General features: G+C 40.3%; 1 protein-coding gene across 2 annotated transcripts; it reads left to right on the top strand.

Annotated features, from left to right (window-relative positions):
* Window positions 1-12,894: 12,894 nt before the first annotated feature.
* On the top strand, window positions 12,895-17,079 carry LOC127654645 (Krueppel-like factor 5). 2 transcript variants are annotated; one of them, XM_052141878.1, is made up of 4 exons: window positions 12,895-13,102; window positions 13,833-14,616; window positions 15,208-15,267; window positions 15,505-17,078. In XM_052141878.1, exons 1-4 carry the CDS (start codon window positions 12,977-12,979, stop codon window positions 15,681-15,683), a joined length of 1,149 nt encoding a protein of 382 aa, XP_051997838.1. In that variant the 5' UTR covers window positions 12,895-12,976; the 3' UTR covers window positions 15,684-17,078. The 2 variants fall into 2 exon arrangements, with proteins under 2 accessions (XP_051997838.1, XP_051997839.1); XM_052141879.1 differs by having other exon boundaries at window positions 13,014-13,102; window positions 13,374-14,616; window positions 15,505-17,079.
* Window positions 17,080-17,314: the final 235 nt, after the last annotated feature.

Here is a 17,314-nt window from a genome sequence, read left to right as displayed (position 1 = left end):
TGAAAGTTCTTTATTTCTTGAATTAGAATCTGTGAAGATTGATCATTATATACCAATTTAATAACTTTAACTGAACAAAAACAGATGCTTCTTTTGTGTTAACTTGACGAAGTGACAATGTGCGGCCTTCTTATTTTTTACCTATATTTTTAGTTACCACTGCTGTAAAATATCCCCTGTATGAGCCTGATCAGGAGTTTTGTAAAACAAAGTGAGCAATTATGTTTATCTATTTGATGTCAAAGAAATGTGTGAAACTTTCACAACCAGACTAGAATTTGGATATCATTTTGTTAATTCCAGTGTTCAACAAAAAAGCTGTTTCTGCTATCAGAAGAATCCTTTCAGATTCTTCTCTCCCATTCTTTCTAAAACAAGGGCAGGGTTGTCTGCCCATGAGAACACCTGTAAGACACAAAGAAGCTTACCTGAGCCAACCATCCCGACCAAGTCAATATGCAATTATTTCAACTGAAGATCCACCACTGTCCACATCAAACGCTCAACATTCTTTGGGGAGATTAGCCGAAATTATCTTTTATTATTTTGGCTTGCATGGACAAATTGTACTTTATCTGGTCCACATTGCGATGAAATTTGAGACAGCTTGAATGGCAGTGGTATGTTTGGAGTTTGGATAATACTTACCTTTTATTAAAGGGCCAACGGCGGTGGGAGATTAATAACTGAACACTGAGTGCCTTTCACTGATACTATCCCTCTGGTCTTTTGGTAAAAGTCTGTTGAGAGGTTAAATTAAATTGCTGTAATAAATGTTTGGTTTCAGAAATGCTGTATCGTTGAAAATCAAACAAACACAGACAGGCTTTTGTGTGATGAGGATCAGAGATGGAAAATGAATAGGCGGCGAGGGGCAGGGGAGCATGTAGGCAAATATTATGTACATTTGAAACTGACTTGTTTTCACTTCAACATTAATCAAATTGGAGCTAAAGGAACAATTATATTGATGAATGTTGGATTGGAGCTACTGTAATTAAATTAATCCATGTAATTAACAAATTATATTGAACTTCCCCAGAGAGCAACATTAGACACATGTTCTCTCTTAAAAATAAGGAAATATAATGTTGTGGAAATGATCACAAAGATCATAAGGAAATAAAACTGTGTCAGATAAAAGGCAAAGACAAACAGATGGAGTGTGTATTATCATATGTTAAATATGAAAAAATAATTGTTTGAAAGCCATTTAATATCTTAATGGGCTGCTCTGGAGAGGTCTGTTCCCTGATTTGCAAATTAAATTTGATAGCACTGTTACTAAGATGTTGACAACACATTTTGTCCAACAAATGTATTTATATGTTAAATTATTAAAACAACTAACATTATGCAAAAAAAAAAAAAAAAAGCAGTTCAAATTAATCTAAGGGCTGACATTTAAAAATGAAGTTCATACTTATTCAAAATAACCACTTCAGCAAATTATGTGGCAATTCTGTTTGTAATTTCAATTATCTATATTACTTTTACCATTTTATTACAAGTACATTATTAGAACTTTTGTATTATTTTGCTTGTAGAACAGTGCGATGTATATCTTGGAGCTCAGAACTGAATAAATACATTTCCATTGTTAACGAAGCAGTCAATGTGTTCACTTTGCACACCCTTAACAAAAAATACATCCCCTTCCAATTATGGAAAACAATTTGTTGCAAAACATGTATAGCTGCATCTTCCTCCTCGCCAACCTAACAGGGTTAGCATTATTGGCCACAGTGGGGGGATTGATTTATTACTAATTTATTACTAAGTCTTTTGACTCAACATAAATGTGTGTGTGTGTGTGTGTGTGTGTGTGTGTGTGTGTGTGTGTGTGTGTGTGTGTGTGTGTGTGTGTGTGTGTGTGTGTGTGTGGGCAGGTTTAAATGGTTTGCGAGGACATTTTCTTTAGGTAACAAACTGGTAATTACAAGGGTAGTATGCTATAAATGTGGTTTATGAGGGAATTTCTAGTGTCCCATACTTCAAATTGCTTAAAAAACATACTAAACTATGTTTTTTGAAAATGTAAAAATGCAGAAAGTTTTTTTGTGAGGGTTAGGTTAAAGGGATAAAATCTATATTTCTTACAGTATAAAAATCATTATGTCTATAGGGAGTCCTCATAACAATAGCTGCACCAACATGTGTGTGCGTGCGTGCGTGCGTGTGGCTACTGAGAAAACTATTTAAATACAATAATTTTAGTTTTTCACATTAGCTTCATAAACCCTATTAACAATAGGCAAGACAATGCAAGTTTATTTGTATAGCACATTTCATACACAATGTGCTTTACATAAAGGTGATTAAAATACTAATATAAAAACTATACATACTATATAATATATAATAATATATAATACAAACTATTCATGTCTCAACATCTTTACATTGTTACAGAATACAGACAGATGTAAAGACTGGACTCATTGAGCCCTTACATCCATATGTCAATGATGACTAAACAGTGCCATCTGGAGGGAAACTAGGATTTACGCACTCTGGAGATACCTGTCATCCCCATTGACATCAAATCTTCTGTTTTTCAAGTAAAGAAAAACACTGGCAGGCCAAACCCCACATGGCGTTATGTAAACCGACACTATAGGCTATCAAACGAAGATCTTACAAACGTCATAATAACAAAAGTGTCAAAGCAAACATTACAAGAAAATATAGTTCCAACAACAAAATAGTAGGCAAACTCACCACAAGTGGATCTTTCTTATTAAAGCTGAAGAATGCGTCGCTTTCGGGAGTCTTCTCAATACATTTGACTGACAACGGCTGTATGGAAGGATGCGTCCTCCGGAGGTCGCATTTGTCGGCCGCATACTTCATCGAGACCGTCTCGTTTCAGAAAAGCGAGTTGGACACCGAGAATGCAGCCTTCTTTCAAGGGAATTCTGAGGATGCATGAGTGTATCCTTACTTGGCACTCACAACCACTGATATATATATATATATATATATATATATATATATATATATATATATATATATATATATATATATATATATATATATCAGTGGTTGTGAGTGCCAAGTAAGGATACACTCATGCTATATATATATATATATATATATATATATATATATATATATATATATATATATATATATATATATATATATATCAGTGATCACAACCCACAATTCTTTGCTTCAACGGAAATGTCTAAAAAAAATGACGCCAATTTGCCCGTAAATATGATGTTCAAACGCAAGTAATGTTAATTCACATATTGAAGTACCTCAGTAGATGGGTGCAGACTATATAGTATGTATAATTAAATTAATATATAATTAAAATAAAGTATTAACTAGAAGTGCGCCTCCTAAAATGTACCTTACATTCCCTTCTAAAGGGACTTGTCTCCCTTCTCATTCAAAGCGCTCACGCTAGTTAAAGAGTGGCGTGCTGTCATAGCAACCATGTTACTTTCCGTTTCCGTTTGACCTACGAAGGCCGTCTCGTTTAAATGAGGCTTGTTTAAAGGAGGACACTCGGTAAACTGCACCCTTCAAAGGACGCGCCCTTCCCACTGATACATATAGGCCTATTCTAGCTAGCATGCAGTCTTCCAAACGAGACACAGCCACAATCTGTTTCGAACGTTTGAAAGGAAATATAACTAAAGTGTAAAAATGATGACTATACCAAAGAGTAATTGATATATTTTTATTATTATTGTAAAAAAGTAAAAAAATAAAATTTATATTAATATTCAATACCTGTTTGGGGGATATCTGAGGCTCCGCCCACACCAACGATTGCGTCAACTTCTTAAATAAAATCACGCATAATGTCACTGAAATATGAAGTGTGGCTCTACTGTAACATTTTTTTATTATTTTGAATTCCTGAGAAACATTACATTATTTTGGCCATACATTCATAGTGAAGTCTAGCTATTTGGGAGGCTTTGGGAATGAAATCTGGGTTAGGACCAGACAAAATTTAGGCTTGATACAGTGGTATAAATTTTCTTCAAAGTCCAAAGGTTTTCAGACATCCATATCATTATAGAATTCCAGATATTCTAATAAAAAGCATATGGGCTTGTGTAAACAGTTTGTCTGATTTCACCAAGGGCTGATTTTGGAAATTCCCACAAATTGCTTAATTTTCTTTTTACTTTCAAATGATCATAATTAAGTTTAAACTACTTGACAGTAGTTTTTTTTTTTTTGTTTGTTTGTTTTTTTGTTTGTTTGTTTGTTTTTTAGCCACACAATTAAGGCAGCAACACTGATACATGAATTAGGTAAAATTTACTACAGTATTTATATGTGCCTTTCCCCAATCCATGTCAGGGTTGGGAGGGTTGAAATGTATTCCACAACAGATTACAGAATACATGCTATAAATGTAATTTTTATTAGAGAGATTACTCAAGGTCAGTAATGTATTCTAAATACTTTGGATTATTTATTCAGCATTGGTAGATTTTTTTCACTTGTTTTGACTCTAAAAACTCTGCCAGTACAGTAAGACTAAATACATGTGCTAAAAATACATTCTCTGAAAAACCTTAATATCTTATGGAGTGTTGTTTCTAAAACAAGATAAATCAAATTGATCTTGTTTTAAGGATTTTTAGATATATTTACAGGAAAACAATACAAAAATTACTATCAAGAATACAATTTTTGTCCTAATATCAAAGGTCTTAGAAGAAAAAATAAATTATGATCCAATGTGAATTTTCTTAATAACAAAATATGATTGTGTTGTAACGTGCATGTAAAATGGCTAGAAATTGCATTTTAGCTTAGCATAAATCTGACAATTTACACAAGGTTCATTTCTATTTCTCGTGCTCGAAACTTACTTCTCTGTCTGCTCATATAAATGTAACACATCATAAGAAAGTGTTTCACCACTGCTCAATGATTTATGTGTATAAATGTTCTCCATCTGAAAGGACTAAATATTAAATGAAACAAATGACAATAAAATGCTAATTAATCCCTTCAGTAATCAAAATACTTTTTGAATGTAACTGTATTCTAAATACCAATGATTTAAATTTTAACTGTAGTGGAATACATTTACTTATATTTTGTTCCCATTACATGTATTTCGTTACTCCCCAATACTGTATACTGTAGGTGAAGCTTACTTCGATGCTCCTTCGATGGCAGTTTTTTGAGTTGCATGTTCTTTCTGGTCTGACATATCACCAAACAGAATGATGATGCTTGCCAGCTAACTTGTTAAAAATAAAATAGTGTTGGTTTAAATTTTCACAAATGAGAGAGTAGTATCTACTTGACAAGCAACTATGGGTGGTTGTTATTGTTTAGACTTGACAAAAGTCTCCTCATCAAAAGCATATGGTCTCAGTTAATTTACTCTTGTTAACACATAACCAACTTTTTGCGTGAAATGTAAGCGCAGCGTAGTTCTAGCGGGAAGACTAGCAGCTGGGTAATTCCCAGCCAATCACATGTAAGACATTGCTTTATAAGTCTGCTCACAATCTATCACATTGCTGTTTCAGTGTGCTAACACGGCACAGTATTTTTGTAGAGGCATTTTAAAGGGTTTAAATTTATCACAAACACAACAAATGTTCCCCTTCTGTCACTCACTCGACGTTGTGTCGAATGAAGTGACACAAGGGGTCTTCCTGGGATGCCAAACGTACCTCTGAACCTGAGAAAAGGCCAATGTCAAGTTGGCAGACAGGATTTGCATGCCCTGCCCCGGACATACGGGTATAAAGGAAGCGGGGCAGCGAGTGCCAGTCAGAATTTTTCTTTGGAGCCGAACGGTTGTGCAACAGCAAGCTGAGTTCACCACTTTTTCACACACCTCTACTGGCGATAAGCACTGCTGTTGGATCTACGGCACATTTCCAGCTGGCGTTCTCTCTCTCTGCAAGCTGAGCAGTCCACGCCCCTGGGCGCTTCGACAGTGCTTTCATTGCCTGAAAGCGTGTTTCTCCTCCTAAAAAGAGTTTATTTCCTCTAAAAGAGTTTGAGTTCCCACTCATAAAAGAGCAATACACAGCAGGCATTGAACGTCCTTTTCAGGATGCATCTTTTTAAAGATGTCTTTCCGCCTCTGGAAAGACATCTTTAAACAGTCATAAAAGCTTGCTCACGTGCCTGGGCTGTGATCACACACAGACAGCGTTTTATGAATGGTTCATGTTCTCAGTGCGAGAACATAGCCATGGCAACATTGTGGTCATGGCTTTCTTTTCTCACGAGAGAAAGCCACTTCAGCCGCCCCCCCGTGTCGTTCCTTCTTCCCACGGGATTGAGGATGACAATGCTGGCGATGAAAGCGATTTGGGGATGATGACGGGCTCGGTTTCGCTGGGTAAATACCCACGAACCAGCCGCCTCCCAGCACGCTTGCTTGCTTCTGTCCGAGCTCGGGATGAGTGCGGCTTGCCTCACGGCCAGCCGGCATTATCCCCTGAGCCCCGGAATTGGATGACGATATCGCCACTGCATCGGAGAGCCTCACAGCGGCGTCTGATGCTGATGACTCGTCTGGGCTGCCACCTTCGGGTCTGCTCGCCCAGTCTGAGGCTGAGGCGCAGATATCCGCTATGCTTTCTCAGGCCGCCATGAGCGCGAGGCTGGACTGGAAACCTCCGTCCCCCCTCATGGCTATTAGATCGGTTCCTCGGGTCAGGGTGCCGCTCATTGCCACACCCTGCCACGCGGTAGCTCCGCCTCTGGAGTGCGGAGCAAGGTAAGTGCTTTGAGTCTTTTCTCAGCATCCAAGCCTCGGGACGCTCTTCTGCCTCCCGATGCTCTATTACCTGCTCCCCCCGCCGCGAAGCCCCGCCCGGTATGTCAAAAGCGATCGTCCCGTTAGTGCCCCTCGCGCAAAGTTTGGATGCGTGGCTTTCACTTCCCAATCTGTTGCGCTTGCTGAACAGGACCATCCGACTCATCTACACGATTCAGTTCGCCCGGCTCCTGCCTCGTTGCAGCGGTGTTCACTCCACTTTCATGCATGGCGAAAAGCCAGTACCTTACGAGCAGAGATCATAACTCTGCTCCTCAACAATGTGATAGAGCCCATCCCTCCAGCCGAGATGGAGAAGGGTTTCTACAACCCTTCATCGTACCCAAAAAAAGCGGCGGGTTGTGACCAATATTTTACCTGAGAGTTCTCATCCGGGCCTTACAAAGACTCCCGTTCAAAATGCTCACACAGAAGCAGATTCTTACCTGCGTTCGACAGCTAGATTGGTTCGCTGCTGTAGACCTGAAGGATGCGTACTTAGTACATTCTGCCTCGACACTGACCCTTCATACGGTTCGTATTCGACGGCCAGGCGTATCAGTACACGAAGATCGCAGGGGCAGCTCTTGCCCCGCTAAGGGAAGTGGGCATCCGCATACTCAACTACCTCGATGACTGGCTCATCCTGGCTCACTCTCGAGAGTTACTGTGTGCTCTCAGGGACCAGGTGCTCAAGCAAGAGCAAGCTCATCCCGGTTCAGAGTATCTCTATTCTCGGCATGGAGTTAGACTCAGTCTCAATGACCGTGCGTCTCACCAACGAGCGCGCTCAGTCAGTGCTCAGGTGCCTCGCTCTCTTCGAGCCTGGCACAGCGATTCCTCTAAAACAATTCCAGAGGCTCCTGGGGCATATGGCAACCTCAGCCACGGCTGTGTCTCACGGGTTGATGCATATGATACCACTTCAGCACTGGCTACAGACTCGAGTCCTGAGATGGGCATGGCGCCACGGCAAATACTGTGTGACAATCACCCCTTCTTGCCGTCAGACTTTCAACCCTTGGACAGACCTCTGCTTTCTGCGGACCAGAGTCCCCTTGCATCAGGTGTCCAGACATGTCGTGGTGACCACAGACACCCCTTGACAGGTTTGGGTGTCGTGTGCAACGGGCACGCTGCCGCTGGCCTCTGGACAGGACCTCAACTGCCTAGAATTTTTGGCTGTATCTCTTGCCCTATGGAGGTTTTCCCACTAATACGGGGCAAGCACGTCTTGATCTGTTAAGACAGCACCGCAACGGTAGCGTACATAAATTTCCAAGGCGTCGTGCACTCTCGTCATATGTCACAACTCGCCTGCCATCTCCTCCAGAGGCCTCCACCTTGAAGGTGTTTGTAGCTGCTATCGCAGCCCACCATGACGCAGTAGATGGCAAGTCCTTTGGAGTCAGCCGCGACTCAGGTCGCTGCGTGCCACTCACATCCCTGGCAACCGCAACACGACGGCTGCGCAAGTACGCATTTCCCCCAGTGAGCCTTCTTGCACAGATGCTGTGCAAGAGCAGGGAGGAAGAGGAACAGGTCATCTTGGTGGCCCCTTACTGGCCCATCTGGGCCTGGTTCTCGAATCTTACGCTCCTTGTGACAGCACCTCCCTGGAAAATTCCCCTGAGGAAGGACATTCTTTCTCTGGCACCCGCACCCAGACCTCTGGAACCTCCACGTCTGGCCCCTAGACAGGATGCGGAAGATCTAGTGGATCTACCACCTGCAGTTGTAGACACGATCAACAAAGCCAGAGCTCCCTCCACCAGGCAACTTTACGCCCTAAAGTGGCGCTTGTTCGCAAATTGGTGTTCTTCTTGAGCCGAAGACCCACAGAGGTGCTCAGTTCCGTCAGTGCTTCCATTCCTGCAGGAGAGGCTGGAGGGGAGGCTGTCCCCTCCACCTTGAAGGTGTATGTAGCTGCTATCGCAGCCCACCATGACGCAGTAGATGGCAAGTCCCTAGGTAAGCACGACTTGATTATCAGGTTCCTGAAAGGCACCCGGAAACTGAACCCTCCCCTTCCTAGAATGTTCCCCTCCTGGGATCTCTCTGTGGTCCTCTCGGGCCTTCAGATACCCCCCCTTCGAGCTGCTTGATTCAGTTGAGCTCAAGGCCCTATCCCTGAAGGCGGCCCTCCTGATCGCGTTAGCCTCCATGAAGAGGGTTGGGGACCTGCATGTGTTCTCTATCATCGACACCTGCCTGGAGTTCGGTCCGGCACATTCTCACATTATCTTGAGGCTGCGACCGGGCTACGTGCCCATGTTTCCTACGACCCCCTTTAGGTACCAGGACGTGAGCCTGCAAGCAAGCTGCCCTGGGAGGAGGCAGACCCAGCCTTGTCATTGTTGTGTCCTGTACGTGCTTTGCATATCTATTTGGACCACACGCAGAGCTCTAGATGTTCTGAGCAGCTCTTTGTCTACTTCGGCGGACGGAGGAAAGGGAACGCCGTCACCAAACAGTGGTTAGCTCACTGGGTCGTTGATGCTATTTCCTTAGCTTATCACACAAAGGCCGGGTTTGAGCACACTCTACGAGAAGTGTGGCATCCTCGTGGACAGACATCTGCAGAGCAGCGGGCTGGGCAACACCCAATACCATTGCCAGATTTTACAATCTCAGGGTTGAGTCGGTCTTGTCCCGTGTTTTGTCAGTTCTGAGCCGGTAGAACTCTGGGTGTTTCCGCTTGCACACAGCGCCCTTCACCAAGTTGATCCAGTGCACCTTCTATCCCAGGTTAGCCACTTAGCGTCGCTCCCTGGATGTTCTCCTCCCTAGCATTCTGGCCCACTACGAGTCACAGGTGCTCTGTACTGGAGTCGGGCTCCACGGGCTTAGTTCTCTTTTCAGGCAAACTCCCCGTGATGTATTTTCTGCGGTACGGTCCCCCTGTTGGCGTTTCCCTTGGGCAGCCCCGCCGACCTGGTTGCTGTGCTTGTAGAGTCCCCCCTCATTAGACTGGACCGAGTCATTTCTCACGTACGGCTATTTGCCACATGTTACCTCCCCCTAGACTGGACAGGATGTGTCCTCCACAGGGTCTTTTCCCCCTGAAAGAATAACTACTTTGTGCTTCTACAGTTTTCCAGTATCAGAGGTCCTAAAATCTCCCAAGTGTACTAATGTCTCTTAAACCAAAAGTAATTCACATTATCTTATTTCATCTATTTTTACTCTCTCTGTTTTGTTAAAAGGCCACATAAATACACAAACTCACTTGAATAAAATAGTCTTATTCAGTGCCATCAAGCATTAAATGTCATCTTAAATAGCTCCTTTATTAAGCCTACCTGTAATCCCACAGACATTTTAAGTTTCTCACACGCCACACCCTCTAAAACTACAACTTTACGATACTGACATAACAACCTACTTTTTAAATACTGGAGAGTACAGTACATACATTGTGCAATCACTGACCAGCACAATCCTTTTGAGAAAACCGAATAAATGAGAAACATTAAATAAATGTCTTTTTATTTGGTTTTCAGGATCACACACACATATGAATTTGGCTATGCACTCTTAATAGTTTGCATAAAATATCATATTTCAATATTTATTTAAATTATTTTTTTATATTAAATTATTGAATGTAAATTAATACATATGCTTTCATAACATGAAAGACCTATTCAATGATTTTATACCGTTATGAGTATAAGTCTTAAATAGAATGCATTTGCACTAAATATGGATAATATATAGTTGTTGTTTTTTTTGCAAACTATTGTATCCTTCCATATTGTAACCTTATTTATTCATGTTCACTCGCTGTGAACTGTCTCCAAATAGATGTTTTGCATTCTCTAAAATCTGCCATGCAGTTGTTGGAAATATTCTGAGTTTTTAATGATGTGCGACATGAATTACTTGCATTCATATGATGCTGTCTATGTGCCAACATCAACAGATGCTCCATGGCTGCTATGATCCTTAAATTCTATAATGAGCAACAGAAAATGCTTGTATTTGATGCACATTCAGTGCATAACTAGATTCAGCACAGTGGGTCTTGATTTAACATTTGGCAATGATGCATGGGGTGTGACAATTTATTGATAGAACAAAATGTGTACATACATCTTTATTAATAAATAATGTCACAAAACCAATAGACCGAATGTGGATAATAAATGCAACGATTGTATGACAAATCAGTTTTATGCTTATTTGTTTATGCTACTCATAAATATCACTAAACAGTATTTTAAAGTTTAGTTCACCCAAAAAATTAAAATGATCTTTTTATTTACTCAACTCATGCCATCCCAGATATGTATGGCTTTCTTTCTTTTGCTGAACATAATTGAAGATTTTAGAAGAATATGTAGTTCCTGTAGGTCCATACAATTCAACTGAATGGTGACCAAAAATCCAAAATCTCCCAAAGGGAAACAAAGTCAGGATAAATGTAATCCAACAGATTCCACTGGTGCTATCTAGTGCTCTGCGTATGCGTAGAGACTGCAATGACAAGATGTAAAGTGTAAAATTATTTATATTTGGATCTGTTCTTAGCCAAAACCAACTGGATCACTTCAGAAGACATTCATTAAACCACTGGAGTCTGATGGATTAATTTTATGCTGACTTTATCTCTTTTTTGGAGCTTTTGGAATTCTGGTCACCATTCTCTTGCATTTTATGGACCTACAGAGATATTCTTCCTATAATCTTTGTGTATGTTCAGCAGAAGAAAGGAAGTCAATCACATCTGTAATGGCATAAAGGTGAATTTTCATTTTGGAGTGAACTATACCTTTAAATGAAAACTTATTCTGCTTGACAACTAAATCTTTAAAATGAAAGTATTTTTAGAGCAATCTTTTCTGCATGATTCTGCCAGTGTGAACCAAGAAAAAACATTGAAACTGAAAACTTGGCATATCTACGTCATCTGTGATTTCACTATGCAAAGAATAGCATTGTTTTAGTTTCAGTGGTTTGTTCGATCCCAGAACAAATCTCTAAACCTGTCTGACATGTGTCTTTGTTTTTCTGAAAATCATGAATGTCAAGCAAATATGCTTGTGTTTGGTTTTCAAAAGCTTCTGTGAATCAAAACAATACAGGCTCACAAATGAATGATGGGAACGGCCTTTATTTTGACGTCACAATAAATTTGCTATTATTTATTGTAACATCGATTTCCTTTCAGAGTAAAATTAACCTGAATTTCAGGCACATTTACACTAATCAGTTATATATCGATGGATAGAAATTCAAGGTTAACTAAGACATAGAACCATCCTGCCGTAATCAGTTAGAGATAGTCAAGCAAACAAGCCTGTTAGGCTTCCATATTTTGTAACTATATTTTTAAATTTTTACATTTTTACAGCATACCTGTTCTCATGAATCAGGTTGACACAAAGTTGTCAACAAATGTTTCATTAATTGTGAAGATCACATAGGGAGGCATTCTGCGTGATCTGGTAAGATCTGGTGCTATTTCAATCACAACATTCCTGATATTTGTCCCTGAAAGCAACTTTGCCTACTTCGACACTTCTTTTAGCATGTTGGCATTGAACATGCAATCCAAACAGGCAGCTGCAGTGCAGTCAAGCAGTTTTGCATACCAGCACATATGGCTTAAGGGAGAGAGAGAGAGAGAGAGAGAGAGAGAGAGAGAGAGAGAGAGAGAGAGAGAGAGAGAGAGAGAGAGAGAGAGAGAGAGAGAGAGAGGCCTTTGTAAATTAACCCATTCCTTGGAATTCCATACTGTATTAACAGGATTTAGGATGTCATCAGTTATTACAAGAGGACAGTTTTAGCATTGTGTCTTATGTGAACTGATTACTTTGAAGCCTTCTTGGGGAAACAGTGTTAGAATATAAAATATTAAATATGAGAAAGAATGCTATTAATAAACTAAAATTTGGACTTCATTTTTTCTTTCTTTCAAGTCATACAAATCAATTATGCTTCGTCGTAATTTATTTTATTTGTTTGCACATGCCTTTTCTTATTTTTAATTTTTTTATTTGTCTTATTGTAAAACTATTGTAGCTCCTAAAAACCTGTTTGGGTGACTTATTAAATGTATGATGATTAAGCCCCGCCCCGTTCTGAGACATTGAAACGAGGCAGTTGCGTAATTTGTCTTGTCAAAAGCTGTCTGTCGTGTCGTTCTCATTTGCGGGATTTTGAATGACGTGATCTCCCGTTTATTTTAGCTTAGGACATGCGTTTATGAGCAACGCTTTATTGAGCGGGATCCACGGCTGCAAGAATACACCTATACGAACTGAGCGCGAGGCATTGAGAAAGGACGATTACATTGGATTTAATGACACTCCATCAAAGCATCAGATTCTGGTAGAGTGACTATGAATCGCATGTTACATTTGTAGCAGTGCTGCGTGCCATGCTTTCAGAAATGCGCGTATTATTAATGCGTTTGATTTAAAACATGTTTGCTCTACAGACTACATTTAATAATAGTCTTAAAATACGTTATAAAGGCGTATAAGCTGAGGTGTGTGTATACATAGGCTATATGCTAATGGTTTTCATTTCAGTATTAGGGTTTTGTGACTATTGGTTTTAACAGATTGAATGAATTGAAATGTTTCCTTCATCCAAACAGGACATACTGGATGAACTGTGCTGAACTCTGCACTGACCTTAATCTGAAAACTCCATAACAGCAGAGCAGTTGCTGTAGGCTGTACATTCAGATGGCATATTTCTTAGTTTATGGATGGCACAGTGTGTGAGTGGAGAGCTTAATAACAAGTATGTGCGTTTAGAGATGCACACTTGTCTTGAGTTGCTTACCCTGAATATGAGAAAAATGTAAGGAAGTCTACTGCATCTATTTGAGTTGATCGCAGTTCCAGTGCTACATTTAGAAAGTGTGAAAACAGTCAGGTTTAAGTTACATTCCTGCCAACTTGTCTTGTAATTCTCAGAAATTTCTGCATCATTCCTATGCAACAATTCCAAGCACTATCTTCGGATATGGATATGGACTTGTTTACATTCAGGTAATTTATGACAGTTGTTTTTATAGTGATTGAAAAACGATTTTTGTAATATTCCTCAGATCAGACTAGACATGGATGGATACCTGCCACCTCATTTTCATACGATGACAGACAATAAGAAGTTTTGTCAAGACAATTCTCTGACGATGGACCAATGCACGCCGTACAGCATAAACATGAATGTTTTCTTACCTGACGTCACCTACTTACGGACTGGCATGTGCAGGCCCGTGAGGTCTGCAGTGCCACAGATAAAGACGGAACCTCTTCATTCGTCTTTCAATTACTCCAGTTGCCACGGTGCTGTCGCACCTGCCGTGACCCACCCAGAGTATCCAAACCTCTACAGCCCAGCTGCAGAAACGGGTAGCAACATTTATGTCAAGCACGAGATGCAATCCCTCGAATTTCCAGACATTCCATTGTTTCAGCTGTTGAATTCTGAACTTGACCCACATGTGCCTGGAGCCCACTCTTGCACAGATTCCCCCAATGCTGAATACCCTCCAATGTCAGCATATAACGGCATTCAACCACCACCCAGTCATATTGCAGAGAGATCCCTTTGTAATATGGACAGTAGCGGACATTCCCTACCTGCCCAGTATCCTCCGAAAAGGACTGCTTATCTACCACCCTCCCCTCCTAACTCGGAACCAGGTAGCCCAGACAGAAGGAAAGAACTCATACAGAACTTGTCGCCACCTCCATCCTATGCTGCCAGCATTGCCTCTAAAATGTCTGGTCTTACCCAAGGTCCAACACCAACTCCTTGTGTCCAATACAACCGCAGGAACAATCCTGACCTAGACAAAAGAAGGATACATCACTGTGATGTACCAGGTGAGCCAGATAGATTTGAAGGGCATTACAAAATTGTTGCCCTGCTTAGTGGGGTTCAGTTAAGTATGTTCTAAATCTTTAGTATTAGGTTATATACTTAATTTATATACTTAATACTTAAGAATTTAGAAGGAGTCCACAGGTTTTGCTCTGAAAGTTCAGACAGTCCATATGACTGCCTATATCATACTATTTAGATTATTTAAGATGGTTGAATAGATATTTGTGATGAGGAGGAGGAGGGCGGGGCTGGGTCGTGAGGACACACGCCTGGCTCTGAATCGGTCAAATCAGCCGGGAGAGGGATATAGACGAGCCAGAGGTGCCAGTTCGAGAGAGAGACACGCACACGGTCGTTGTGTGTATGTTTATGTTTGTTTAAGTCCATTTATGCATGAAAAGTTTATGTTGATTGTTTAGCCGGTTCCCGCCTCCTCCTTTACCTCTTACAATATTATAACATGACATGTTCTAACATGTCAAACTGACATTTACCAGTCTATAGGATGGACTTTGACTTAGAGCCTTTTGATACAAGCTTTAATGGAAAAGGTTGTGATATCTACTAACATTTATTTAATTCTTATGCAGGATGTAAGAAGGTCTATACCAAGTCCTCACATTTAAAGGCCCATTTACGAACACACACAGGTAAGACTTTTGATGCGTGTTTACTCTTAATACTCAAGGAGATTCACAGAGCAGTAAAAGTTAAAACGAATGTACCACAAAGGCCATTTAAAATGTTAAACATCTCTCTCCGCTCTGATGTGTCATACATTGATGTTTCGGTATTGCGCTTGTCTGTGGTTCTCACTTATGAGAAGCTTAATGTTTGCACAGATAGTGTCCTCACCTCATACCATACTGGCCTGTGTTTTATTGCAGGCGAAAAGCCATACAAGTGCTCATGGGAGGGGTGCGACTGGCGTTTTGCCCGTTCCGACGAGCTAACGCGCCACTTCAGGAAGCACACGGGGGCCAAACCTTTCCAGTGTGCCGTATGTAGCCGTTGCTTCTCCCGATCGGACCACCTGGCCCTCCACATGAAAAGACACCAGAATTAGAAGAGCCCAGTCTCGTTGTTCTGACGGTGCTGCGGGAGGGCTATCAGGAGCTCTGTTGATGATACTAATTAGGATTTGGGTGTGTTGGTTAATCTGAGTTTTGGCAGTTCATCAGGTACAACATGACCAAACCTGCCACCTGTATGGCTCATGTGGTCACAAAACCAGCTAATTGAAGAGTACTTAGCTCAGCTGCCAGTTGAGACATTCTTTTGACATGTTTGTTTGTTTGTTTGTTTGTTTATATACATACTTTAAGGTCATTATTTATGACATCACTACTTTTAATGTGCCTTTTTTTCCTTATACACTTGAGGTGGCATGTACAATTTTCAAGAGCTTATGGGCAATTTTACTCCTCTAAGTGACTACTACTGATTGTATCACAAGGTAATTTTTATCAAGAATGAGCTCCGTTACCTTAAGTTAAGAGTCTGTTTGGTTGTAGAACCAAACCTTCAGAACAGTCATGAGGCAGTGAGTCACAGCACTTGATAAGGAGTGCATCAAAAATATTGCAGGAGCCACCAGGTAATTGAAAATTAAATGTAGCTTCAGAACACCAAAGAAAACAGAGCTGGATTTAATCCAAATTCTGAAATGTTTCAAGGATGATTTGCTTACATTGACCAAGTGTTTGAAAGAGCACAATCTGAAGTTTGATCGAACAGCTTTGTATCGATTTCTGTATTATACCAAATGCAATAAGTAGTTCAAATACTGTATTTTCCAAGCAAGAGGACAGGACAGATATAAATGACTTCCATAATTATGTTTAGTTTTCCTTACTATGCTTTTGTTTGGGATTAATGATAGCTTTATATGTACATATTGTAATTCCTCTGGCAAGTATTTATTTATTATACAGATTTTCTTTTTCTATTTTATAAAATGTAACTCAACTCTCACATGAAATGTGCACCGGGTTACGGGGAAGTGGTTTCAGAAATCTTTCTTTGAACTAATAATGCTCTAAATGGCTGCATTATGCTGAACAGCGCAGCAGCTGATTGTTTACATTACATTGTTTGGCTTACGGTGTGTGTTACATCTTTGTGTGTGGCCTCATAAAACTACTTTTTTTTTATTACAGTGATCAAAATGTTTTCAGCCTAAGTTTCAGTTATACTGTATTTTAAATGCATAAGAGGAGAGACTCGATACAGATGACGAGCTGATGTATTTCTTGAGATGGAAGCAATATAGATTGGGGACATATGGAGATTGATTTTACCTGAGGTAATGTGATACTAAGTCCCACAATGCTGAAATTTTGAGGTATAGCTCTATTCAAGATCATCATGTACACCTATTGTGAAGTTTTTCATTTTGTGACCAAAACCAAAAATAAAATTGCTGTAATTTATTTTTCAGTTTCAGAGTTTTTAAGTTTCAGCTGTTAAGGATTATAATTACAACACACCCACTAATAGGTCTAATTTCCAGCACTTAGAGGAGTACAGTTCATGTTAAAAACACCAATTATGGTTATTAAACTTCTAAATATAAAGGGATTTACACATGCACACAGTAAGCATCAATCTGTCCGGTAAAACTTGAGTGTCCTGCTGTCCAAGCCCTGGTTGCATATGACATTATAATGTAAATCAATTTAGGTGTGGTGCATTAAA

The sequence above is a fragment of the Xyrauchen texanus genome, chromosome 14 (assembly GCF_025860055.1).
Source record: "Xyrauchen texanus isolate HMW12.3.18 chromosome 14, RBS_HiC_50CHRs, whole genome shotgun sequence".
NCBI lineage: Eukaryota > Metazoa > Chordata > Actinopteri > Cypriniformes > Catostomidae > Xyrauchen > Xyrauchen texanus.
Note: the sequence above shows the minus strand (reverse complement) of the source record. Positions and strands in the feature narration are given on the sequence as shown.